Genomic DNA, 25,964 nt, shown 5'->3' with positions numbered 1-25,964 from the left:
GCTGACACTTATTCTGTGTACCCTATGCCTGTTTTAGCACTTGGCCTTGTTGACTTCTCAAAGCAACCCCATGAGGTAGCATCTGCTATTCCCTTCATTTTGCAGATGAGGAAACTGAAGCACAGAGAAGTAAAATGAGATGCTTGGGTCATCATACTACTGAGTGGCCTGCCCAGGATTTGACCCAGGCAGCCCCGAGCCTGTGTTCTAACCTCTACGCTTGGGGCCGCCTGGGGCGAAGGAACCCACCTGTGGAGTCTGAGCTCCTGGCGGGCAGAAATGGCCTCTGATCCTTTGCAAATCTTCACATGCATGGTGTGTGCTAAAAGGGAAACGAATGCTTGGAGAAAGGAGGGATGCTTGGAATTGGGAGGGTTATATATACATAGGCTTGCGATGTTTAGACTCTGCCATGGGGCTGGTCTAATCCTTTCCTTTTCTTAGTTCCTTCCATTGGCTGCAATTTGTTCCTGGTCCCCTAGAGCTGGGAGAGGCCCAAGTCCTCAGACCTACTTTGCGTGGCAATACCTGGTGGGAAGGAGGGGATTTGCCAAAAGCCCTGGCTCACATGAAGAGCCCTTGCCAGGCCAGCTAGCACCAACTTTGCCTCTCTAGGCTGGGAGCCCAGCTGCTGCCCTGGCTCTGTCACATGGCCATTCCTGTCTTTTTCAGAGACCCCCGGGTAGCTTGACATGGCGCCGACTCCAGTGGATGGAGGGGCCTGGGTGTGTGCGCTCTTGAGCCCTGTCACTCTTAGGCCAGGGTCTGCTGGCTTCAGCCTTGTTTGACGTCTTTGCACTTGCATTGTGATGGATCCCTCAGCTTTTTCATCTACTGTGCCAGGCAGCGAGGTGTGCTGTGCCAACTCTTATTTATATTGAGCCTTCATTTGCATCTGCGTCCCCCTGACCTTGGAATTCTTTGGAGATCTTCTTGCAGGTGGCAGTTAAAATTAAGGCAGGTTGACCTAGAGGCCAAAGCTGGGTCGGAGGAGGAGGGTTGGCATCTCAGTGAATCAGTCGCTCCTTTGGCTGCGCTTCAGTGAGCCAGGCGACAAATGGCCCAGGCAGGCCCGAAACCTGGGGAAGCTGGGGAGGGCAGCCAGGCCCCTGGCTGATGATGGGCTTGGAATAACATGTTTCCAGGTGCAGGTTCCTCCCCACCACGGTGGTGGAGGCTCACGGTGTACAAAGCGTGGTCACTGCCTTCGTGGAGTTTGCTATCTTGTCGAGGAGACCGAGTGAATAGTAAAATAATTCAAGAGACGTGTCAACATGCTCATATGTTGGGCAGGTGTCAAAGTGTTTTTCCACATACACTCTCTTATAACATGGCAAACTACTGCAATAAGTACTTGGTCCCGTGAACTCAGAGAGGGTGGAATTTTACCCAGGAACGAATTTCCCAAAGACCCACTGGGACCTGGGTTATGTATCATTCATCTTGGGGGTCGGGGGGGGGGGGGAGGGTGTGTGTGAGGGAGAGCGGAAGGGGGAATTATTCCCATCTGGAAAGAATGGCACTCACACCGCACCATCTAATGTATACAATTAAGGCATCATTCAGGTGAGTTTTCACATTATAAATGGGCATTTCCAAGGATAAATGCTCCCGGAGAGAGATTTATCTGATTCTGTGAGCCACAGAAGAAAAAATTAACAAAGTGCATTAAAATGATCGACCACAGGGGGTTGTTTGTGGCGTATCATTTGCACTCTAGCTGTCTCTTAATTAAACACATATTTCTTCGACCTCTGCAGTGTACAGGCCACCAGGGGAGGTTTTGGGAATTAAAATTTCACTAGCATGGTCCCTGCTCCTGTAAGGCTCCCAGGGTCGCTAGGATGATGCTGCTTTAAGGAAACTCCCTGCATTTTTCAGGAAGGAGAGGCTGTGGATGCTGGGCCTTTTGCTGTAGCACCAACGTAGAGGGCCCTGGGCCAGGGGGACTGACCAGCTGTCTCTTGCCATCTAGCACGTGTTTGTGGCCCTGGGGTCGAGTTGTCCTACTGTTCCTTCTCCTTCTGATTTCACGTCTCTTTTGTGGGTCTCTCGCAGGTAGAAAGCCTTGAGAGCCCCCTTCCCAACCAGCCACTTCCAGCTGCAGAGCGAGGTAGTGTCAGCTAAAGTCACTCTGTCTAGGCTGGGTGTGCGCTCTGCCTCTGTTAATGGCAGCGTCTTGGGAGTGGAGCCAAGCAGGTGTGCGAGGCGCTGGCTGGCGGCAGACCCGTCCTGGCCGATCGAAGGAAGCTCTCCGAGTGACAAGCGCCTTTTGTGGGTCCCAGCCTGGGAGGGAAGGGGCCACAGGTGGAGACTCCCATCATTTCTCCTGAGTATTTCTTGTCTCAGGGGCATGAGGAATGTCAGTGACTTTGAACCGATTTTAAAAATCATGTTCGAAAGCAGTTTCCAAATGGAGACCAGCAGAGCACGGGGTTAGCCCGTGAAAGTGGCACGCGGTGTGTCCCGCTAGCGGGCAGGTGGCGAGGACGGATGGATGCTCCGGCTGCCCCCTTTCTCTGAATCCAGAGAGCTAGCCTCCCGGTGACATGCTGGATGCTGTCTCCCTCTGACACCGGCTGTCCCCATAACCTTAGATTAGGTTCTTACTGCTCTGCATGGGATTTGAAGGAGTGGAGGCCATTATTGTTTGGGGAATGGTGGCTGGCTCATGGCCCAGCCAACCACAGACCCTTAATTAGTCCTCCTATGTCAGAGGAGCATGAGCAGGGCCTTCCTTAGCAAAATGGCCCGTAGAGCCGGGGATGGAGAGGATAACAGTTCCCGGGAGAGTGGCTTGGGGAAGGGACATGTGCTCATCAGTGCTGGGCGTGTGGGTGGTCAAGGATAAACCACAGTTCCTGTCCTCAAGAAGCTTTCGTTCTGCAAACTCTCATGTGCTCAACCGCGGCTGGGCAGTGTGACGCGGTCTCTGAACGAGGTCTCTGTCAGGTGCTGGGAGACGGACCGATGGAAGTTCAGAAAAGGGGAAAACCTGTAAGTTCCAGAGGAACAGGACTGTTCACACCAAAGAAGAGGCTGAGGGATGGCCAGAACTTTCTTTTGTTTTTTTGGCCATTGACGTGTCATAAGGAAGAAGATAGGATTGTTCAGCAAATGAGTCCAGCATGCTGTCGTAGAAAAAGAATTCACCAAAGATGGGGTGTTTGAGATGGGTTGGCAAGGATGAGGAGGAGTTCGCTAGGTGGGGAGGAGGAAGGGTGTGTGTTGAGGGAGGAATGCTGAAGGAACGGTGAGTGGTTGGGTCTCACTGGGTGGATGGTGCTCGTGAGTGCGAACGCCGGCTGTGCTGTAGGTTTGATGGGCGTCGGGGAAGTGTTAGGCATGGGAGTGACATCATCAGAGACGCACTTTAGAAAGATGACCAGGTGTCCCAAATGCAATCGTGTGAAGCGGAATGGATGCCAGTGGAGTTGAAGTTGGGCCTGTGGGATTGGAAGCTGAGAGACAGAAAGCATTTAAAATAGTCCAGGAAAGAACGGATGCTGGGAAAGCCGGTCGCAGTTTCCTTGGAGCCCATTTGCTCCTTGGTCCAGCGCTGCGGGGTGCGGAGAGGCTGGGCAGGGCTGGTCAGGCCTCTCGATGCTTTTCAGGGAGAACATCTTGGCCAGAGGTCCCGGCAGAGGGGGCGTGCAGATGGCGCTGTGGGTGCCCAGTGGTCCTGTGGTTCCCGCCGGGATTGGAGACTTACTCTTTACGTGTCACCTCGGAGAAGTGGAATAATGAGGGTTCTGGTTGGTGCTTTTCCTCTCCAGAGTCATGGGGTCTGGCTTTGAGCCTCGGTCTCCTTTCCTTCTGGCCTAGGGAACTTGTACTAGTTTCTTAACCTCAGTTTCTTTGTGTGTTAAAGGGGCACAGCAGTACTTGCCAGCAGGGCTCTCAGCTAGATTTCATAGGTGAATACCTGGCGCTCAGTAGGGATTTAATGAGCACCCCTGCCCCAGTGCCCCTCATCCTCCCTCCCTCCCTCCCTCCCTCCCTCCCTCCCTCCCTCCCTCCTTCCTCCCTCCATAGAAGTTCAGTGCAGGGGAGGGGCAGGGCCTGCAGTTTGGTTTCTGCCCTCCTTTGAAAGTGCTCTGTGGTGAGGGGTGGAGAAGGAAGGCAGGGGAGGGTGGGTGGGATGTGATCAAAGACCTTGTATGCATGTACGCATAACCCAAGGACACAGACCATAGGGTGGTGAAGGCCTGGGGGGTGGGTAGTGGGGGGAGATGGGGGGCAGGCAAGAGTGGGCTAGAAGGGGTCAATGGGGGAAAGGGGGACATATATAATACTTTCAACAATAAAGATTGTTGAAAAGAAAAGAAAAGAAAAGAAAAGAAAAAAGAAAAGAAGAGGGCTCCATGGTGATAATGTGCTTGATCATTGTGAGTGGGTGTATTTTTTTCTTGTCTCTGCTAGAGACAGAGGAAGATGTGAGGGCTGTAAATCTTAGCAGAAGAGATGAGAACTTGTGGACAGCCAGAGGGGTTTGGCCACAAGCAGGATGTTGGGGGGCCAATGTTGCCCCCATCCCCCGCCCCAGTTTGGGTGGGTCCTGTTTAAAGATCACATGTGGGCAAGATGGCTTTGAGGGATGGCAGCCCTGCCAGTCTTGTAAAGGCGACTCTCGCTTGGCTAGCATTTGACTGTTTACTACCCTTCGTGGGCAATCCTGCAGGTATTTTGTTTGTTTGTATGTTTGTTTGTTTGTTTGTTTATTTATTTAGACGATATGATCAACAAATATCTTTGGATTCCCTAATCTTTGAGTGAGTAGCATTTTCTTGAGAGTTTTGTGACTCTGGCAGGTAAATAGCAAAAGTGATAGCATAAACCATAGGCTGAAAAAAGAATTTCCTTACCACTTTTTTTTTTTTTTTAAATATATTGATATTTTACAGAGAGGAAGGGAGAGAGATAGTCAGAAACATCGATGAGAGAGAAACATCGATCAGCTGCCTCCTGCACATCTCCTACTGGGGATGTGCCCGCAACCCAGGCACATGCCCTTGACCGGAATCGAACCCGGGACCCTTCAGTCTGCAGGCCGACGCTCTATCCACTGAGCCAAACCGGTTTCGGCTCCTTACCACTTTTTGTTCAAGGACACACAAAAGTAGAATAATCAGTGAGCATATCACCAGCCCAGCAATTGCTAATATCTTGCCAATCATGTTTTATCTACCCACTCACCCTGTTTTTTCATTTTTCTTATTTTTTCTTAATCCTTGATATCATATTACTTCACCCATAAACACTTTAGTATTTATCTCTAACAGAGAAGAGCCTTTTAAAAGGTCACATTTTCACAACTGACAAAATTAATAGTCTGTCTAATATCTAGTAACCAGTCTTTTTTCACATTTCTCCAGCTGTTTAAAAAATGTGTTTTCTTATGATTGCATTTGATTAGAAACGGCTGGTCTATTTTGAGTTGATAAGTAGTGCAGACCTCCCTTTTCCCTCACATTACGCTATTGCTCAACCCAGTGCATAGGTTCGCGTTTAAGGAAGCAGCTATGCCAGAGAAACAGCAGCGTGATAGCTGACCAAGACGTCCATGAACTGGCTGGGTAGCTCAGTTGGCTAGAGCAGCGGTCGCCAACCAGTGGTCCTCGGACCTGGTCCGTGAGGTCCGAAAGGTTGGCGACCGCTGGGTTAGAGCGTCATCCTGCCACAAGGTTGTGGGTTCGATCCCTGGTCAGGATACATACAAGCATCAACCCGTGGATGTGTGAATAAGTGGAACAACAACAACAACAAAAAATCAGTGTTTCTCTCTCTCAAATCCTAAATTTTTAAAAAAGTACATCAAGAAGGAATTTTGGAAGCTTTAATTAGGGAAAATTTGCAGACATATACAACAATAGAGACAATAGCAAAGCAGAATAGCCTGGTGGTTAACTCGCCTGCTGATGGACCGTTTGCACAGGTGGAAGCTGGACACTGCATTGTAGGCTGTGGCCTGGTAGGACCTGCTGTAATGATGTGTCTTCCAGCTGGAACGCAGGCTCCCTGGGAGTTCACAGAGGCCTTGGCATTCCGACCTGCGCAGTCCAGTGACTTGTTCAAGGTTATAGACCCAAGACAATGGTCATTGTTGGTGCCAGGAATATGCCCGGTTCTGGCTCCTCCCCTGGAGGGAAGGAGAGACTAGGAGGTGAGAGCACCTTTGCCGAATCAGGCCTTCAGGTCCTCGCCTCCGTGGCTGTGGCTGGGAGGAGGGAGATGCTATTTCCAGCTCTGGCACCCAATTAAAAAACATTTATAAGTATAAATATAAATATATATATGTGTGTGTGTGTGTATGTGTATATATATATATTTCAGAGAGGAAGGGAGATGGAGAGGGAGAGAGATAGAAACATCAATGATGAGAGCCGAAACCGGTTTGGCTCAGTGGATAGAGCGTCAGCCTGCGGACTGAAAGGTCCCAGGTTCGATTCCGGTCAAGGGCATGTACCTTGGTTGCGGGCACATCCCCAGTAGGAGATGTGCAGGAGGCAGCTGATTGATGTTTCTCTCTCATCGATGTTTCTAACTCTCTATCTCTCTCCCTTCCTCTCTGTAAAAAATCAATAAAATATATTTTAAAAAAAAATGATGAGAGAGAATCACTGATTGGCTGCCTCCTGCACACCCCACACTGGGGATCGAGCCCCAAACCCAGGCATGTGCCCTGACCGGGAATCAAACTGTGACCTCTGGGTTCATAGGTTGACAGCTCAACCACTGAGCCACGCCAGCGGGACTAATTTTTGTTTTTAAGCAGCTCATCTTCAACCCCAGGACAGAATAGAAGTATTTGACCGTGACCTTGACTACCCCCCCGCCCCTTAATCCCTTGAGGCTCTTTTGACATTACGGTGCATTAAGGAACCTTGTGGCCTGTCCACTAGAACAACTTTAGGCCCTGTGTTACATCTGTTAAAATCACTCGGAGTTTTGTCATATTTCTCTAAGGAGAAATACACGGGTCTCCTATTTAATATTTTACATTGCTTAGTATGTTGTATAGTGTACAGTTTAATGTTAACTGGTAATGGCTCAAACTGTACATGGTAACATTTGAGACTGAGTAAAAATCGATGACCCATCCATTCAACAAATTCTTTGATCTGCAAACAATTGGTCCAGGAAAGTTGAGTTTAATAGAAATAATGAAAAACTCAATGGCACAAGCTCTAATTAGAAAATTGATGTGGACAAAACTGTTCAATGGCTCAAATGGATTTGAAACAGAAAACAACTGATGCTAATGGAAATAATTTTGACTGATTAAAAATGAAAAAAGTGAGGAGCCCTGGACATGAAAAGTGATCATGGAACTAAATGGGCTCAGGGGAATTCTCTCTAGAAAATGCTTCTGGTTAAGATGTCTGTGTCCTAAACATCCACAGGGCCAATAGCTGGTACCTGCCTCTGGCCGCCCTTCAGTGAACCTCACAGGGCGGTTTGAAAGGGGCGTGGAAGGATGAGACGTTTTTAGAATTGAACGTCTCAGTCTCTGGCAAGTGCCGATCCCTAGGATTGTTCTGAACACAGAAAACGAGCTTGAGTAACAGTGAGAACAGATGCATCTGTCTGTCCACTTTGATGTTCATGTCGCACACCCTCCCTCCCTGAGACCAGTAGGGTTTGGATCGCGCTTTCCAGGGTTTGATCTTCGATGCTTGGAAAGGAATCTGGGACTTTTCTTCATGAGCTTCTAGCTGGGGGATGGGTTCTTTACAGCAGCAACATAGAGAGGCAAGGACAGAATGTGTGTGTGTGTGTGAGAGTGTGTGTGTGAGTGTGAGAGTGTGTGTGTATGTGTGTGTGTGAGTGTGAGAGTGTGTGTATGTGTGTGTGTGTGAGTGTGTGTGAGTGTGTATGTGTGTGTGAGTGTGTGTGTGTGTGTATGTGTGAGTTTGTGTGTGTATGTGTGTGTGTGAGTGTGAGAGTGTGTGTATGTGTGTGAGTGTGTGTGTGTATGTGTGTGTGAGTGTGTGTGTGTGTGTGAGAGTGTGTGAGTGTGTGTATGTGTGTGTGAGTGTGTGTGAGTGTGTGTGAGTGTGAGTGTGTGTATGTGTGTGTGAGTTTGTGTGTGTATGTGTGTGTGTGAGTGTGTGTATGTGTGTGTGAGTGTGTGTGTGTATGTGTGTGTGAGTGTGTGTGTGTATGTGTGAGTTTGTGTGTGTGTGTGTGTGAGTGTGTGAGTGAGTGTGTGAGTGTGAGTGTGTATATTTTAAAGCAAGGACGGGGCTTCCCACCAGTGGTTGCCCAGTGCAGCAGGGACCTTGTCCTGTCCCCTTGGTGGGGGGGCATCCCAGCCAGAGCACTTCCCCTGCAGGAGGAGCCAGGCCTGCCTGTGCTTCCTCAGTGCTGCGCTGCCCCACGTGGACGTGGACGTGGAAGTGGAAGGAAGGGCCACTGCTGACCTCACTCGGGCAGCTTCCGCTTCACCCCAGGCTGGTGACTTGCTGGTTCTCTTTACAAGGGAGGCGGGTAGTCCCATCTTCCATTTCATGCCCTAGTGTCCAGGGGTTTCTGGAAGCCTCTGTTGCTCCATAATTGTTCCCATCAAGCACTGGGAGTACATGCAAATTGAGCCCACTCCTTCCTGAGTAAGCCAGAGAATGCCTCTGGGCTTCAGGTGCCAGCAAGTGGGGAAGCTCTCCTTGGGCCTGTGCCCTGAATGGGATGGAGGAATGTGGCCCCTGCCTCCCTGCGTCTCATTCAGCCTCCTCACTCCCTGTGAGTGGGGGCCATTGGTCCACAAGCAGATGAGGAAACAGGGCTGGGTGGGGGGGAGGTTGGGCTCAGAGAGCACGCAGGACCAGCGTCTGGACCCCACTCCGCTCCCTGGCTCCTGACTGACCGAGCTCAGCTCTTACAGGAGCCCCTCCGTCCACCCTACTCTGTGGAGAGAACCCCGTGCTCTCCTTGGTACTGGCATCCTTTCTTTTCTCCCTGCGACCCACCCCCCCCCCCCCCACGCACACACACGTAACGGTGGCCAGTGTGGCCTTCGTTAGGTGAAGAGGTGAGAGCGAACATAGCTTGACCAGTGCCTCTTCGCCAGGAGTTGGTGGCCCCAGCAGGTGGTAATTGATAGAAGTTTAGCAGGAAGCTCTGGGTCAGGGTTTGGATCTTGGCCCCACCTTTGGTGGCTGGGTGATCTTGGGCAATGCACGTAACCTTTCAGAAAGTAGGGATGATAATTGGACTGACCTCAGAGGGTAACTTTGAGATTGAAACGAGGCACTGTACTCAGAACACCTTAGACACAGGATCTGACTCAGAACAAATACTCCAGCCGTAGCTGCTGTGATTTTCTTTGTGATCATCTGTGTCCACATTTACGTCGGTTCGTAGTCGGGCATTAACTGTGTCTCGTCTTGTGGGTGCTCTCTGGGACCTGGAGCCCCCAGCTCGGGTGGGGCTTTGGGCAGCCAAGTGACAAGACCCCATCTCCTTTTCCGTTTCCGCAGCTAACTGGCTGGTGTGCTAGTGACACCCTAGGCGGCTCGGTGCCACCTGAGTCACAGGTGGGAGGCAGCAATCCACTTGTCCCCTGGTTATGTCATTGCCAGAGTGACCCAGGCCGGCAGGCACCGCACCACCGTAGAGCGGAAATAGCCCAACCGGGGGTCAGGGGCTCTGGTTCCCTGGCTTTGGCCAGCCCCCAAGTAGCTGTGTGGCACTCAGCACGTTGCCTTGCCTCTCTGGGCCCTTCTTTAACAAACGAAGGGATTAAACTTCCTTCTATGTTGAACCTTTGTTGCAAATGTCCAGATGCTCTTGTTCCTTCCTGACACCGATTGTGGGTTGGAGTGGAAGTTGAGTCAGACGGCCATGACTGCAGTCTTTCCCATCTGGCAGCTGGGACAAAGGCAGACCTCTCTTACCCTCACCCTCCACCCCCTTGACGACACTGGATGGAACACTCACGTGTTTCCGAGTGCCTCACAGTCACAGCTGGCCTGGGCCAGTGGCTAAAGAAGGTCGCTTATCAAATTCATTCATGGGCAGCCTCTTAACATTCTCTCCGTAGAGCTGTTTCCATGAAGGCCATTAGTGTCCATGAGTCATGAGGATATTTAGGATTTTTCCTGGGTTGCGTCTTACAGCTCAACCTCTTTGGTACTGTTCTCAGCGGAGCCCCAGCCCTTCACGTTGCTAACTGGGCTTCTCTGCTGCGAGTGGGCTAATCACCAGGGAGCCTGTGCATGTGTGTGGAGGCCCTTATTCAAATAATGTATTCCTACGAGGGCTGGGTCCTCTGCTAGAGTCGGAAGGTAACACCTGGTTGGTTGCGCCGAAGATTTCTGGGCCCCATCTTTCACAAGATGGGGAGAACCAGACAGCCAGCTCCTCGGGGGATTGCTCAGTTGGCCTCTGATTGTCCAGGCTGTGTGTCCACGATGACCCTGGGACGCAGTCTCAGAGCCGAGTCCTCCTCGGTCAGACTCTTGGATGCCGCCTGAGTTTCTATGGCCAGGATTTGACCCATCTGCACTGGCTGCTGCAGTCACTTCTGTCAGGTTTGCAGAACAGCCCAGCTGTGTGGAGGGAAGAAGTGTTATCATTTAGGTTTAGGTTTGGCGGAATAGAACAGAAAACCCCCAAACAACACTGGCTTAAGCATGAGACTTATTTTGTTCTGTCATGTGAAAAGTCAGGAGGTAGGCAGTCCAGGGCAGAGGCCTAACTTACTGTTTTCCATCCTTAAGAGAGAGTTACCTCATGGTCCAAAATAGCTGTTGAAGCACCAGCCATTGTTTTCACATCCCACATGGAGAGACAAGGGGCCCTCCTGGAAGTCCCACTCAGTGTTCATTTATATCTCATTAGCCAAAAGTGACAGGGACACCAGCTGAGTGACAGCTGGGAAATGGGTCTTCAGCAGGGACGTTGCCTCACCCAGAGACATTCCTGTTACCAAGGAGGGTGGAGAGAATGGACAGTGGTGCAGAACACATGCCCAACACTTACTTGAATGAATAAGTAGGTAAGTGATGGGGAGTGTCTGTGGGTTCAGCGCAGACCGAACCTTCGTATTAGTAGTATTCACGCTATGACAAGATCAGCATAATTCTGACACCAGCATGCAGGAAGGAAGGAACCTTTGGAAACTTCGAAAATTCAGTAGGAACTTGAAGAGCATGTTCTGCAAGGCCCCGTAGCTGGGCTTCCTCCCTCCCCTCTTTGTAGAGACTTGGTTCCCTCACTTGAGCTCATCAGATGCGCGGCGGTGGGCGAGGAGGTGCTGGCCCGGGCGCGGCAGCCACACCTCTTTTTTTTCACTGAGCACCTACAGGGCTGCTTCTTCAAGCCACGCTTCTGCAGGTCCCCACGAGGGCATCTCTCTCTTTATTTGAGGAAAGAAGAGCTTCGTAATTCAGGCAGGGAGACCTGGGGATGAACTGAATGTCGATGAACTGAAATACTAAAATTTCCTTAAGAACACATTCAAATTTCTTCTTAGAAAATGCTAGAATCCCGTGGGATGCATCATTGTGGCTGGTGTTGGTTTGAGCCTGTAGGCAGTTGGTGGTGCAGGGTGGGGGCAGCTCTTAAGTGATGGGTCCCCATGCTCCCCCCTTCCCCCCATCACATCCGGGTGAATGGAGGGCCCCAGGAGGGTTGCCCTCCTGGGGGAGAACCATGGATGGGCCCGGAGGCACGGGGTCTGGAGCAGTGAGTTGTGTTGCAGAACGTCGCCCTGTCTTGTCACTCCTCAGTGGGTTGGTCAGTACTATGGAGAGCAGGCCCCTTGTCCCCACCGTGTGGCTGAGGCCACCTGCGTGGATGTGTGGTCCAGGGCACACAGATGTCCACAGCAGGCAGGTCTCCGGGCCACTGGTGGAAGCTATAGCTTGGCATTCATTCAAAGCCTTCCCTCCTGGTTCCTTTCTGAAATTGCTTTGTCAAGTCTCCTACAGACACTCTGTTTCCTCTTCGGTCCTCCCACCCCATTTTCAAATCACCCTCATCTTCAGTCCTCAGCTCAGGACCATCCTCCTTGAGGGAAGTCCCCTCGATTCCTCTACTGGAAAGTTTCCCCTTCGCATCCCCTCACTGCACGTTTCCCTCCGTCCCATGGTGCCTCGTTACGGCGGGGTGTCAGCTCCCTGACCACATTGCCAATGCCGGGAAGGGCAGGTGTGGTGCCCAGCCTGTGTGCAGTGAGTGATGGAGTGTGGCACCCAGGGGGTCACAGAGCTGTTCCTTGCCTGGGGCTGATGGGCTCCACATAACCGTCTCGAAAAGTGTCCTCAGCCTGTGGTCTCTGAAGACTTCCTCTAAGTCATGTGAGGCTTTGACGATTTGTGGGGACCCCGTAGTTCCCCTTCGCAGTCCCAGGGACTGCCCTGTGGGTATCTCCTAAAGTGATGTAACTGGCATGCAGATCTGGTTGACTGAGCGGGGCAGCATTTGGCAGTGTCTTGCCCATGCTCTGCCTGCGAGAGTGGGGACCCGAGGGTGTGTTGTTGATTTCCGATGCCATCACATGGTCCTCTCTTGAAGGAGGCATAGCTAGTCTACAAGAAAACAGAATGAGAGTCAGCTATGTCATTTCACACTTTCTGGTAACCCGGGCTTAAAAAAAAAAAATAGAAACAGTCTACTTTATTTTGTTTAACCCAGTGTATCCCAAACATTGTCATTTCATCATGGCATCCACATGGTTATGAAGGCGATGGTTATTCTTTTTTTTGTAGCAACAAGTCTTCACAATTGGGGTGTTTTACGCTCTGTTTGGATTGAAGACATTTCTAATGCTTGAAGCCACATGTGGCTGGTGGTAGCCCAGCGTGGTTGGCTGCCTTGTCTGTTGATTCTTCCACTTGACATTCCCTGCAAGTGGGTGTGAATTGGGTGGGGGCCTGTCTGGCTGAGTGACAGCACTGGGTGGGACTCACGGGGTCCGGTCACAGCTCTGCTTCTCACCAGCTTTGTGAGCCTGGGAAGGTCTGCATCTCTCACCACGGTTCCCACCCTCTGGGGAACTTTCTGCCCTGACTTGCTGTGAATTGAGCCCCGGATCTGGGCGGGGATGGGGTTGGGGACCACGGCATCTCCCTTGGCATCATTAGCAAATGAGAACTCCGTGACAGGCCGCGGGTGGCCATGCCTGTCATCCGAGGGGCGGGCTTGCCATCTCTGACTCTGACCGGAACTTGGCATGTTTATCTGGTCTGTTGGGTTCTGGGCTGTGAAAATTGTCCGTTCACCGGCCCATCCGGCATTGACAAGGACCTGCGGGGGCCAGGCCTGTTCCCAGCCTCCTCTTTGGGAGGCTGTGATGGGCCAGCAGGAGCCCCGCCATTTCCCGAGGGCTCACGAGGGTCCTTCCTCACCAGGCTCAGCTGGAAGCGCAGAAGGCCACGCAGGACTTCCAGAGGGCCACGGAGGTGCTGCGCGCCGCCAAGGAGACCATCTCCCTGGCCGAGCAGCGGCTGCTCGAGGACGACAAGCGGCAGTTCGACTCGGCCTGGCAGGAGATGCTGAATCACGCCACCCAGAGGGTGAGTCACAGCCGTGTGCCGGGGGAGCGTGACCTGGGTGTCCCTGTCTGTCAGCGTCTGTGTGCCCGTGGGTGTGTGTGGGGGCGTCTCTCACATTATTTCTTGTCTGTCCGATGCCGACTGGCCCCTGGTTCTGGTGAGTTCTGCGTGTGCTGTTTCCCCAAGCAGAGGAAACAGACTCCCAGGCATGTGGCCTAAAATCGCTCCCTGAGCGTCACAGGGCAGGAATAGAAAAAGCCAGGAGTTAATGCCAGCAGCCTCTCCCTTTTCAATGTCACTTGTCACAGTGGTTCAAGCCCAGGGGGACCTGACAATTAAAGATGGCCTTGTGTTTCCTTAAATAAAAGCTGGCTGGGCCTGTGTAGCCTTGGGCCTCCTGCCCCCTAGTGGACCTGATGCTCAGAGAGCCAAACACAGGCTGGAACAGCTTTCCTGGGTCAGCTGATGAAAACCCACAGCGGAGGTTGGAAATCTTGGAAATTTACAAGCCACAGCCTGAAAGATGTGAAAAGGACTCCCCCGCCCCACCTCTCTCTCTCTCTCTCTCTTTCTCACTTTCTCACTAGCTCCTTCCAAGATATTTGCTGGAGGTCACCTTTCCTTCTTTTTCTTTTAAAAAAAAATATTTTTATTGATTTCAGAGAGGAACGGAGAGGGAGAGAGATAGAAACATCAATGAGAATCATTGATCGGCTGCCTCCTGCACACCCCACACTGGGGGTTGAGCCCACAACCCAGGCCTGTGCCCTTGACTGGAATCGAACCTGGGACCCATCAGTCTGCAGGCTGACACTCTATCCACTGAACCAAACGGGCCAGGGCTCTCCTTTCCTTCTTGCCCTTTCTCCACCCCCACCGAAGATTCAAACTAGCCAAAGAAACCGTTTCAGAAATCACTTGATCTGCTCTTTTAAAAAAAAGAACAAAACATGTTTCTGCCTTTTTTTTCCTTAGTAAGTCCCGGGGCCCCAGTGGATGGTGAGTGGCTGGTACCACAAGGAGGCGTCTCCAGGACAACCATATTACTCAACTCCATCCCCGGTGGGAATGGTGCTTCTTGGGATGGTGCCGTGAGCGACTTGTGGGGCTGGACCAAACTTCTCTGGCCGCCCCTGTTACGTAGGGCTCCTGATGTGTGTCCTCCTGCGGCCACTGAAGGTTCCTTGGTTGTGGGGGTCACCACTGCAGGTGGACAGGTGCCTGGGTCCCAGGCCAGGGTTTCCCCCTGGGCTGCTGGTCCTCTTCCCAGATTCCTTCCCAGGGGCACAGGCCTGAAGTGCTGCTCCTTGAACTCCTGAGGGAGAGGGAGAGTTTGCAACGGACTCTAGCAAGAGACAGAGCTGGTGGCAAAGCTTTGCCCGGCCGCACCCCTGGGTCACGGAGAAACTCAGCCTACAGGGGCTGTGCTCCCTGAATCTGATGGACAGGCAGCTGCTCTGTGTGTGGCTTGGCTGCAAGCCTCCCTCTGGGTTTAGCATCTTCACACATGGAGCTCCTGCCGCCTACTCCCAGAGCTTCGGGGGCCTGGCATGCTCGGCTTGCCGAATAGTGCTTGATGGAGACCACGAAGGGAATGGAATATGCCTCCTGCCTTGTCTGACCTGTGGATACTCTGGGGAGCCTGTTTCTTTAGGAGAAGGGAGCGTCTTGCCATCCTCTTCTACAGAAAGTACTAATCAAGGGTCTAGAGCAGTGATGGCGAACCTATGACACGCGTGTCAGAGGTGACACGCGAACTCATTTTTTTAGTTGACTTTTCTTTGTTAAGTGGCATTTAAATATATAAATAAATATCAAAAATATACATCTTTGTTTTACTATGGTTGCAAATATCAAAAAATTTCTATATGTGACATAGCACCAGAGTTAAGTTAGGGCTTTTCAAAATGCTGACACGCCGAGCTCAAAAGGTTCGCCATCACTGGTCTAGAGAAAGATCCAGACTCAGGTCCAGGGCTGCCTTGAGGGATTGGCAGTGGTTTGGGCTACATGATCCCCACCCCAGGCACAGTGGGAGAACACCGGGGTCCCCACGTTCCTTGCCTGAGGCCATCAGTGTGTCCTCTTTGTACCCCTCAGACGTATGGTGATATTGAGCAGCCACACTTGGAGCCATGGCTGAAGCCAGCGTGCTGGGAGACTGTAAGTGAGCTAGGAGCCCTCGTGTTCTCTGGGAGGCCACATGCAATGCCACAGACGGACAAGGAAAGGTTCTCTGCCCAGTGCTGGGCTAGGAGGGCCTGGGCAGCTGCAAGCAGCAGTGGCCACTGGAGCCTTGGGCAGCAGCAGCCCCTCCAACTTGGTCTCTTTGGGCCTTGAAGCATCTTTATGGGAAGGTGACAGCCTTTCACCCTCTGGGAGAGGAGGCCTGGCATCTGGGAGGGAGGATTGGCTTTTCTCATGTCTGCCAGAAGAGACCAGGTAGAAATACACTGAGTGGCCAGATTATTATGACCACCCCATCAGTACAATGAAGTGAATTAGTTATGCAAATAATAATAATAAAGCCTTGAGAGTATTTGCTTAGGAAGTTTTCAGTATTCAGCGTTTTTGGAAGTGTCCATGAAGCACTGATGGGGTGGTCATAATGATCTGGCCACTCAGTGTAGAGGAGGAAAGTGTGGCTTAGAAATGGGGAGGCAGGACGTGTTTATGAACTGGCAGCTGCAGCAGAGGGAAGGCCGCAGTCAGCCTCCCCTCCCGGTCCTGGTGGGCAGGTGGCCTGGGCGCGTGGATCTGAGGCCTGGATGGCACATGGGGAGTTGTCCAGGCCAGCTTTCCTGACAGGTACGTACTGCCCCCTCCCATATGGTGGAGAGAAGCCACCTTCTGGGCCCCCCCCCTCACCCAGGGGTGTAGTAAGAATCAGAAAACAGCCTGGATGAGCCAAGGTTCTGAGGAAACAAGAAAGCTGCCTTCCCCGGGGAGAGGATGCTGGTCTTTGAGACAGGATGTTGGGGATATAAGCAAGGATGGAATGTCTCGGGGTTTGGAGAGGGGAAGGCTGGAACATGAGGAGCCGTGCTAGGTGGATGTCTACTGGTCAGTTCAGGCCATTCTGCTGGCATGGAACCCGGCGAGGAGGCTGTGCCCAGCCCGGCTGGCACACTGCTCAGTGTCTGTGGGAATTCAGGCAGGAAGGCCCCAGCTGTTTGAGGATCTCCTTTGGGTGACTGTGACAGGCTCTCTGGGGCCTTGGGGTCCCAGGTGCCTGTCTGCCCTGGGCCTCCTAGGAGGGAGCCAGCCCGGCAGGCCTTTTTCTCCAGTGTCCGCTGCCCTCTTGCCTGCCCAGGGCTTCAGGCTATAAGTGTCCTAGAGGCTCGTCCAGTACCAGTTCTGACTGCTCAGGTCCACTGGGCACTGGCGGTGGTCAGTGCTGGTGGTCAGTGCTGGGGCAGGCCCAGAGGGTGTGTAGGTTTTGGGAACCCCAGGAGTGCCTGACCTCTTAGCCCAGCAGGCTGAGGCAGATGCAACCAGAAGGGAAGAGAGAACCTGTGGGTCCTCCCCAGGAGAGGGTCCCCCCCAGACAGGGTCCCCCCCCCCCGGGTTGAGAAAGTACTAAACTATCGGGAAGGAGGCCAAGACTGTGCATGTTGGACAGTTACTTCCTTGGGGAGCCTTCGGGCTCTGAGAAAGGAGGTGGGACGCCGAGCGTGCCCCGCCCCTTCTCCCACCTGAACGCTCCTCCGGTGGAGATGGTAAAGGGGGCAGTGGGCTGTGGCTGGATGCAAGGACGGACAGCAGGGCAGCCTGCGCAAAGCCCACTTCAGCCCGAATGCTTCCTCCCTTCGCATCCGTCATCCCGAGTGTCACACACTGAAGGCCCCTCTCAAGTGCAGCCCTGCTGGCAAGCCCCCCTGAGCCGCCACTGCCATCCTGCAGTCCGACCCACTCTGCCTGGAATGATGGCCACGGCTGCTGGCGTGTGCACACCCGGAGAGGTTGGCTGCCCAGGGGGTGGTCTCTGCGTAGTCGGTGTGGGCAGCTCTGAACTGAATGTGATGGTGGTAAACTGAAGAGTGTGGTACAGAGTTGGAGGCGGGTTCACTATCAGCCTGGGCTTCAAGGGGGCAAGGGTGGCCCTGGGAGACCTGGCCATGGTGAGTTGCACGTGCCTGGCTCAGCGCAGCCTGCTGGTGCCTGAGGCCTGAAGGAACTGCTTTGTTATCTGATTCCTTGTGTCTCTTCCCCATGGCTGCAATTTTCATAGTGGAGACTTCCCGTGCTACCCTCCTCCCTTATCTTTCTCCCCCCCACCCCCCCTCCTGCAGCATACAGCTCCTGCCCTACTCCATGCCCGAGGGAGGGCTTCCTTGGTTACCTATCCCTGGCGGCTGGAGAGGTCTCTTCTGAGCGCTGAGGCTGTGTGCCGGGCGGGGGAGATTGGGACAGGACATGGGTGATGTGGTCTGATGGGGGATGGGGGTGAAGCAGGGGCCAGCGACATGCTGCTGCCACCTCAGTCTTCACTGGTAATATTTCCAAGGGCTTGGAACGTTCTGAGTGATTAATTTTAGAAAAAGCCTGTAGATTAAGGGCTGAAATAGACAAGGACACTGTGTGCAGCTGGTGAGAACCCTGCTTCTCTGTACAGGAAACCCTGTGCAGTAGCTCCCAATCATAGCTTTTCTATGTCAATTTAAAATACTTAGTTCCTTAAAGGTGAACCCTGCATTGAAATCTTTTGTAATGGAACAGCTCACCCCAATATGTTGTGTTCTGTCTGATAAGCTTGGGTTTTGAGTTCTCATTAAGGTTACACCAGTAAATCCTGAGCGCCTAAGATGTAAGACAAGAGTGTGTCTGAGTACGGGATGTTTTTAGTGCATCTTATTTCTTTGTGAAATCGCTGGTGTTAGAAGCAAAGAGAAAGGCTTCTCCTCGCCCTTTGGTCTTGGTTGAGAGGTCGTTTTAGCAGGGATGTCACTGCATGTTAGCTTAGTTAGCTCAGCTCCCTTCTCTGGCTTTGTTTTAATTCTACTGTTTTAAAAACTATCTCAAGCATCGAAACCTTTGTTAAAAGACATTTTAAAGAAAGTAAAAGCATAACTCTAATATAAATGTTCCTGTGTCAAAGGTTTTAATTCATTAACTAAGGAGGGAACTAGTAAGATGTTACAACTATTTCAAAGAAGAATTCAACAAACACATTCATGTAGAAAACCAGGGATGCAGAAACAAATTTATAAACTGATACAAAATTGGTAAATATTTACAGGGTAATTAATATTATCAGATGCACCTCCACTAGGACAGAATTCATCTTCATTTCTAGGAATAAGAATAATCTGTATTACTATCCACTTTCTATAACTTAACAGGGTCATAAAATAGCTCCAGTGACCTGGGAGGGTGTGCTAGACAGGACACCCAGTGACTTTTTATGCTCACTTCAGTCTCTCATAACTTTTCCTGACACTTCATAATTATCCTGGACAACAAGGGTAATTGCCTTGTCCTGATGCTGTCATGCCTGCTTTGCTAGGTATCCCAGTTCTTTGATGTCTAAAATCCCACTGGTGCTATTTGCCGATTTGCCTGCCCCAAGGTGGAAGCAGGAACTCAAGCTATTTAGACCCAGGAGGCCTGAGCAGAAGGAAGTGGATGTTGATTGAATCAGAGAATGCTTCATTTTTATTGTATTTTTGTTTTTCCTTGTTTTCTTTCTTGGTCATTGCCACAGCCAATTTGGCTATTTAGTCCTGACAAAGACTTTTCCAAAATAGAAAAATAGGATGAAGCAATCCTGTTCGCGTTGGAAGTTAAATTCAGCCTGCCCATTAATTTACTCAAAGGATATTTTAGAAAAATGATATACCCCAACAAGGGACTGTTCTGGGCTTGGCTGGGTTGACCTCTTCTGTTGTTTGAAGGTCATGGAGGCAGAGCACACCAAGACAAGGAGCGAGCTGGTGCACAAGGAGACGGCAGCCAGGTACAACGCGGCCATGGGCCGCATGCGGCAGCTGGAGAAGAAACTCAAGAGAGCCATCAACAAATCCAAGTGAGTCTGGGTATAAGGGTCCGAGGCCATATGGTGCTCTCTTCTTCCGCATCTTCTCAACCGTTTATGTGCCCTGCACTCAGGGACCTGCCTCACCAGAACCTCTTGCCCAGGCTTCCTATCCCAGAGGGACAAATGCTGAGTTGGGGGCCGCTCCTGGGGAACACAGAAAAAGGAATTTCAAAAGCAAACCATTCCATGGCCCATTGGCTGGGCCTGTTTATCTGTCAGAGTGGAGATGAGCTGTCATGCGGCTCTTTGGCCCCTTGAGTGTGGCTCTTCCTAAGCCTTAGGAGTACCCTAATTAAGTTAATAACAGTGTACCTACCTATATAGTTTAAGTTTAAAAAATTTGGCTCTCAAAGGAAATTTTAATCATTGTACTGTTATTTGGCTCTGTTGACTAATGAGTTTGCTGACCACTGGCCTAGACCCAACAGCCAAAGACAGTCCCAGAGCTTCACGGCAGGTGAACAAATCAAGAGTAAAGCATTGGTCTACCCCTCATGCTCAGGCGCCAGAGCCACTAAAAAGAGCCAGGGTCTTCTGGCTGACCAAGAGCCCAGGGGACTAGTATAATGTTTGCATTTCTTGTTCTTGCTCTTGCCCATGACCTAGTTGGGTCTGTAGACCAGCTCATACTTCTATCCTGGACAAAGCCCAAGGGGAGCAACCTGAGCCCGTCCTTCCAGTGGCTCTGCTGTGTTGTCGGGGGAGGACTGGTGCTTCCCCCTTACCCAGCTTTTCGAAGAGGGTGTTTGAGACAGCCCCTTATCCAGTCTTATCTGCTGGTCATCCCTGGGGAGCCCACCTCCTTAGAAGAGATCCGGGCCACATTAGCTGCAGGGCACAACCTGTGACCTTAAGCAGCCTCCCCAGAGAGGAAAGTGAACCAGGATGCAGGGGCTCCAGGACCTGTGTACATGTGTGGATTCCCCAAATCTTGAGTGAGCCCAGTGCCTCTGACTGGCATCTGTATCCATCAGGCCCCAGAGCTGGGAGCACCACCTTCAGCTCGTGGACGACCTAGCCTTGCACACCTCATGGAGTTTCACTGTGTTATGTCACTCTTGTTTTTTCTGTCTTTCACAGGCCTTATTTTGAACTCAAGGCAAAGTACTACATGCAGCTTGAGGTATGTGTGGCCTTTGGTTTTGTTGGTGATGGGATTTTTATGCAAAGCCCCACTTTTTGTGATACTTTCAAATACCTCATTCGCTACAAGAGGAGAGTGGAGAGACATTCTTTATTGAGTTTTCAGGCCTCTAAATGGTCTTGCGTGGTCTCTGACGTTCTCTGCATCTGCTGATTAGTCACTTTCTATATTGTACTGGGCAGTGGTTCTCAGTATGCTCCTAGGACCAGTAACATCAACATCGCTTGGGAACTTGTTAACAGTACAAATTGCTAAGTCGTTCCCCACGCCCACTGTGAATGGAGCCCAGCCGTGTGAGCTCTAACAAGGTATTCTGATACAAGAGCCCTCCAGGGCATTCTGGTACAAGTTCGAGAACCACAGTGCTGGGGACCAAATGGCTAGAATGTGGGACTTCTGTGTGAATCTGACACCCACTGTTGTTTCCCTGATTGGGCTTGTTCTGCCAGTGGTAGTTTCTGGATATGGAGCTTGTTTGTTACCCAGATGGGAGTTGGAAGTGGTAGTGGCTGCTTTATATCTGGTACACAGACAGCTTTGATAGGAATAATCAGATCCTCGGTCATGTCTTGGAGTGGAGTGATGGGCAGAAAACATGCTTGGACCTGCCATTCAAAAGCATCCCAAGGCCGGCAGGGGCAGCCTTCACTTACTGAGCCTCCTGTTCTCCTGACCAGCAACTGAAGAAGACCGTGGACGACCTGCAGGCCAAACTGGCCCTGGCAAAAGGCGAGTACAAGACGGCCCTGAAGAACCTGGAGATGATCTCGGACGAGATACACGAGCGGCGGCGCTCCAGCGCCATGGGGCCTCGGGGCTGCGGCGTGGGCGCTGAGGGCAGCAGCACATCTGCAGGGGACCTGCCCGAGAGCAAACCCGAGCCAGATGCTGTTTCTGGTGAGTCGGGGGCTCGTATGCAAGTTGTGTGGTCAGCTTCGGGCCGTCTTCCCCATCACAGAAGAGCCTCACTTGGGCGGGACCGAGGGCTATTTCTGGTGACTTACCACATTTTGTGGAACGCTGTGTTCCTCAAAATCAGGATTCTCTGGTCAAGTAAGTTTGGGAAAAATGTCATATGTTCACTCCTCTCTGAGGTTCAAAGTGCATACTACAACACACAAGGGCCTGAGAAGCACTGCAGGAAAGAGCTAAGAACAGGGCTCTGGAATTAGGTTTGATTCACATCCTCACCTTCCCATCATTACGAGCACATGATGCAGGCAAGGATTTATCTTTTATCTCTTTCTTCAGCTGCAGAATGGGGAGTATGGTAGTACCTACTCTCTACTGTAGAGTGGTGGTAAGGATTAATGAAATTAACATTCCACAGTGGTGGCTGTCACTGGTGTCTGACCATAGAGAGCCCTTTTCCAGGAAAACTGGTATTAGAGGTTTGATGTGGCTCCCTTTATGTTAACCATGAAAACTCTCCAACACCGTCTTTGTACAATTCCTCTTCCTTTCTGTGCCGTGGTCCCCAGTGGCTCTTTCCCAGGCTCCTTTCCCAACAAATGTTCAAGTGGGGGCCCAAGTAAAGGAAGAGGAAACTATGATCTGAGAATCAACAATATGAGGACTTTGATATGCATCATCTCATTTACCCTCTATGGAGAGGAATGTGAAGCTCAGAGGTTAAGTAACTTGACCAAGGCTATACAACAAATAGTGGAAACAGGATTGGGAATCAGATTTGAGCCCATTTTGCCCCCAACATTTCAGCATTTCTCATTTATGGTAATCATCTATGGGATGCCACAAGGCTGTTTTTAAAGATGAGGGAGGAAGAAAGGGGAGTAGAAGAGGAAAAATCTAATAAGCAGGATTATGTGCAGGCAGAGGGAACTAGTTAAAGGCTGAAGTGGCTTTCGAACCATGACAATGACATGTCTCTGGGCCTTGGTTATTCTGGTCTAAAAGTAAGTCCAATTACAGAGCACTGGGAAGGAATTTTCTTCTGCAGCAAACTGTGACCTAGGTAGGCTCTGAGTGCGTCTTTTGAGATAAGTCACCTGGAAGACAGCAAAGGTCCCAGCAGGTATTCCAAGCAGGGCTGTTTTTCCCAGCAGCTCCTGCTTCTGTTGTGGAGGAAAGCCTTGATGTCTGACTGGCTTTGCTGGGGATCCTTTACAAAGGGCCAGCCCTCTTCCGGTGCAAGTGTGGATCTTTTGGGGGGTAGGGGGGACAGGAGTGGAGAAAAGTCCCTGATCTGTGGCTGAATTCATCTTCTACCTTTAGGCAGTGTCTACTGACACTAACTTGTAGGGCACACAGGCTATGACATTACTGCAGGACACTGACCATGCATGGGACCCAGCTGCCAGCCACTTCCCTTTAGCTGCGTTAGTCTGGTCGTGCATGCTGGGGAGGGTCACGTTCCTTTTGTTAGGCACCCACAGTGGCAGGGATTCTGCAGTCCCCATGCTGTGTCTAGCTGTCTGCAGCAGCAAACGCTTCTGGAGGTGTTTAAGGAATTAGGCTGCTATCAGAACCTGTGTGACTGGTGTTCTCTCTCATCCTAGTGGCCTCTGAGGCCTTTGAAGATGACAACTGCAGCACCTTTGTGTCTGAAGATGACTCGGAGACCCAGTCTGTGTCCAGCTTTAGTTCAGGACCCATGAGCCCATCTGGGATGGCCGACCAGTTTTCTGCAGTTGTGAGGCCCGGCAGCCTGGATCTTCCCAGCCCTGTGTCCCTGTCAGAGTTTGGAGTGATGTTTCCAGTATTAGGCCCTCGCAGTGAATGCAGCGGGGCCTCCTCCCCGGAGTGTGAGGTGGAACGAGGTGAGTTGCAGCCCTCTCACCAGTAGTGCTGTCCCGGGTGACCCTGCCTTTGCAGCCAGATCTCTGCACTGTCCTAGACCTTGTTCTAGACCGTGACCAGGTCTTGGAGCCCCCAGGGCTGTGTGAATGTGCTGTCGGTGTTTATCACTGAGATAGTTTCCAAGTCCTGTTCTGGGGGCTTCCGGCTCCATAGCGTGGGTTCTGTCTCTCATCACAACAGTCCTCTTGACAAGCACATGCTAGAGATTTCTGTTTCCCAGCTATTAAACGAATATGACAATTTTCATCTCTAAAAATAAGGAAAATAGAAAACGCTCTGAGGAATAAAAGCAGCTTATATGATGGAGAACCCTCTGTTATATATATGTGTTGGGCAACACTGGGAAATTCTAGAGGGTTAAGTTGGCTGATTAGTTTGGGCCTAAGTGACTCTTGGAATTGTCGACACTCACTTAATCTTTACATTTCTATAGGAGACAGAGCAGAAGGGGCAGAGAATAAAACAAGTGACAAAGCCAACAACAATCGGAGTCTTAGCAACAGCAGCAGTGATGGTGGCAAGAGCCAGAGCAGCACCTCCCCTGAGGGCCAGGCCTTGGCAAACAGGATGAAGCAGCTCTCCCTCCAGTGCACAAAGGGACGAGATGGGATTATTGCTGACATAAAAATGGTGCAGATAGGCTGATCCAACCAAGATCCTGGCCCCAGTGCACACCACTATTTATATGAGAAACTGATTGGAGAACATTGTGCCAATGACCCTTTAATATATGCCAAATCGTAAGTGTTTACTCTGAACTGCACCAGGGAGGTTTCAGAGACCTTAAGGCTGAAGATTTTTCCTCTGGTAAGAGCTCTTGGGCTGGTTTGTTTTCAGAGCAGAGTTGTTGCTGCAGGTGGGCTGTGACCAGGGCAGTCTTTGTGGAACATTAACTGTAACAGTGTTATGGAAGCAATAACTAGTTCTCACAAAAGAACCCGAGCAAGAAAGGGGCTGGGAAGGTGAGCCCAACAGCTTGCTTCTCTCACCCCCAGTTGGGAAAATAGAGATGTTCTCTCCTTTTATATCTTAGGGCGTCTAAATGAAAACAGAACGCAAGACAAAATTCAGATATTCAGAACATACCTTTTTGACCCAGTGAAGGCTTAAAAAAATCCAAGAACGTAATTCATTTTTTATCATCTCTGATGTTCGAAAGGGGCTTTAAAAAAAGTATGTATGTTAAAATACCCATGAACACCATTTTCTATAAAGGTTACCATGAACTGCACTTTTTGGGGTGGGAAAGGTGAATGCCAATGTTGGGATCGGGGGTCGGGGAGGTGAGGGTAGCAAGGACATATCATAGAAAGAGATTTGTGGTTGGGGAAGAAAAGGTTCTATAGCATAAACCTTATCCTACCAGCCAAGGGGACTTATTCTAAGAGAAGTGCATGTGACGAATGGTTGCCACTGTTATTCTAGATTGACAAGGTGTTACTTTCTCTGTAGGTTGTAACTTTAAAAATTATTTAAGGGTTATGCTACGCTAGTATTTCTTAGAGGAAACTGTCTCATAAAGCTAGGAAAGGGAGTAGGCATGTGTTGGCAAAGGCTGTTAAATAGATGCAATGGAGTCTGTTATTCTAATAGTAAGTTAAGACTGCTTTTCTTTAATGTTTTCAAGGCTATACATATTTAAGAACACTGTATTTTATTTGTTTTAAAAGGAAAAAAGCAACCCCATTTCAAGTTGTTCGTTAATTCTGTCACAACTTGTATGTTTTAGTCATTTGTAAATCTCTTCATACTGTAGTGTTTTCTCCTTTTTTAATGACTAATACAGTATCTTAATTACAAGGTTATTTTGTACTTGTCTTAATACCTTGAGTGTAATAAAAACCACTTAAGAAAATGACAACTTTCTATGACTTCAAATGAGAAATCCTTATCTTCTATTCTAGGCAAATTTCTTGCCATAGGAAGAGCATGGAATGCTGTGGTCATCTGTTCTTATTTTCAATTAAAGTTATGGATCTTAATAATTTAAGCCCCCATTTACCAAGGTTTGAATTCAAATTCTACTTTTGCTGCTACAAATCTGAGCAATTAGGGACAAGGTGGTTATATTGGAAAAGTGGTTCTCAACTTCTGCTGCACATTAGGATCTCTTACAAAGCTTAAAATACTTCTCTGGTCTGAGCCCTAGAGATTGATTTAATTGTTGGGGTATGCTTGGGTTTTTAAAAGCTCCCCAGATGATTCTATTCTATTTGGTCTAGCCAAAATGAATAATTTCCCTTCCGTAGCACTGTGTTTGGAGCTCTCTTATAGAATTCAACATTATAATACATTAACTTGCTCATAAACAGGTCTCCTCCATTAGATTTTTGAGGGCAGAGATTAGAACTTAATTCAGTTTGCATCCTGTAAGATTTTTTAACACAAGAAGTTCAAATCATATATATGTTTATATTAAAGGCCATAGAAAATTACTTATATTTACCAAAGAGAATTCCCACTAGTA

The 25,964-nt window shown here is 50.3% G+C and overlaps 2 protein-coding genes across 11 annotated transcripts in view; one reads left to right on the top strand and one right to left on the bottom strand.

Moving 5' to 3' along the window:
• The window catches only part of SH3BP5 (SH3 domain binding protein 5), a 66,462-nt gene extending 41,160 nt beyond the window's left edge, over positions 1 to 25,302 (top strand). Inside the window, exons 4-10 of one of the 2 annotated variants that reach the window (XM_036332652.1) lie at positions 13,353 to 13,517; positions 15,597 to 15,659; positions 19,391 to 19,521; positions 20,614 to 20,656; positions 21,355 to 21,574; positions 23,197 to 23,457; positions 23,931 to 25,302. In XM_036332652.1, coding sequence (XP_036188545.1) covers positions 13,353 to 13,517; positions 15,597 to 15,659; positions 19,391 to 19,521; positions 20,614 to 20,656; positions 21,355 to 21,574; positions 23,197 to 23,457; positions 23,931 to 24,142 — 1,095 coding nt within the window. In that variant the 3' untranslated portion in view covers positions 24,143 to 25,302. The remainder of the gene's footprint in view (positions 1 to 13,352; positions 13,518 to 15,596; positions 15,660 to 19,390; positions 19,522 to 20,613; positions 20,657 to 21,354; positions 21,575 to 23,196; positions 23,458 to 23,930) is intronic. The other variant, XM_036332653.1, reaches the window with a different exon arrangement.
• Positions 8,963 to 25,964, bottom strand: part of CAPN7 (calpain 7) — a 53,144-nt gene continuing 36,142 nt past the window's right edge. For 3 of the 9 annotated variants that reach the window (XR_004971576.1, XR_004971568.1, XR_004971575.1), the window contains one exon: positions 18,581 to 23,746. The gene's annotated coding sequence lies outside the window, so the exon portion shown is untranslated. Of the gene's footprint in view, positions 10,548 to 10,980; positions 12,531 to 14,792; positions 14,812 to 18,580; positions 23,747 to 25,964 lie in introns of those variants that run through there. The other 6 variants (XR_004971571.1, XR_004971574.1, XR_004971573.1 and 3 more) reach the window with 6 other exon arrangements.

The sequence above is a fragment of the Myotis myotis genome, unplaced genomic scaffold, assembly GCF_014108235.1.
Source record: "Myotis myotis isolate mMyoMyo1 unplaced genomic scaffold, mMyoMyo1.p scaffold_m19_p_13, whole genome shotgun sequence".
Lineage (NCBI taxonomy): Eukaryota > Metazoa > Chordata > Mammalia > Chiroptera > Vespertilionidae > Myotis > Myotis myotis.
The sequence above is the reverse complement of the archived record's forward strand: the minus strand, read 5'-3'. Positions and strand labels throughout refer to the sequence as shown.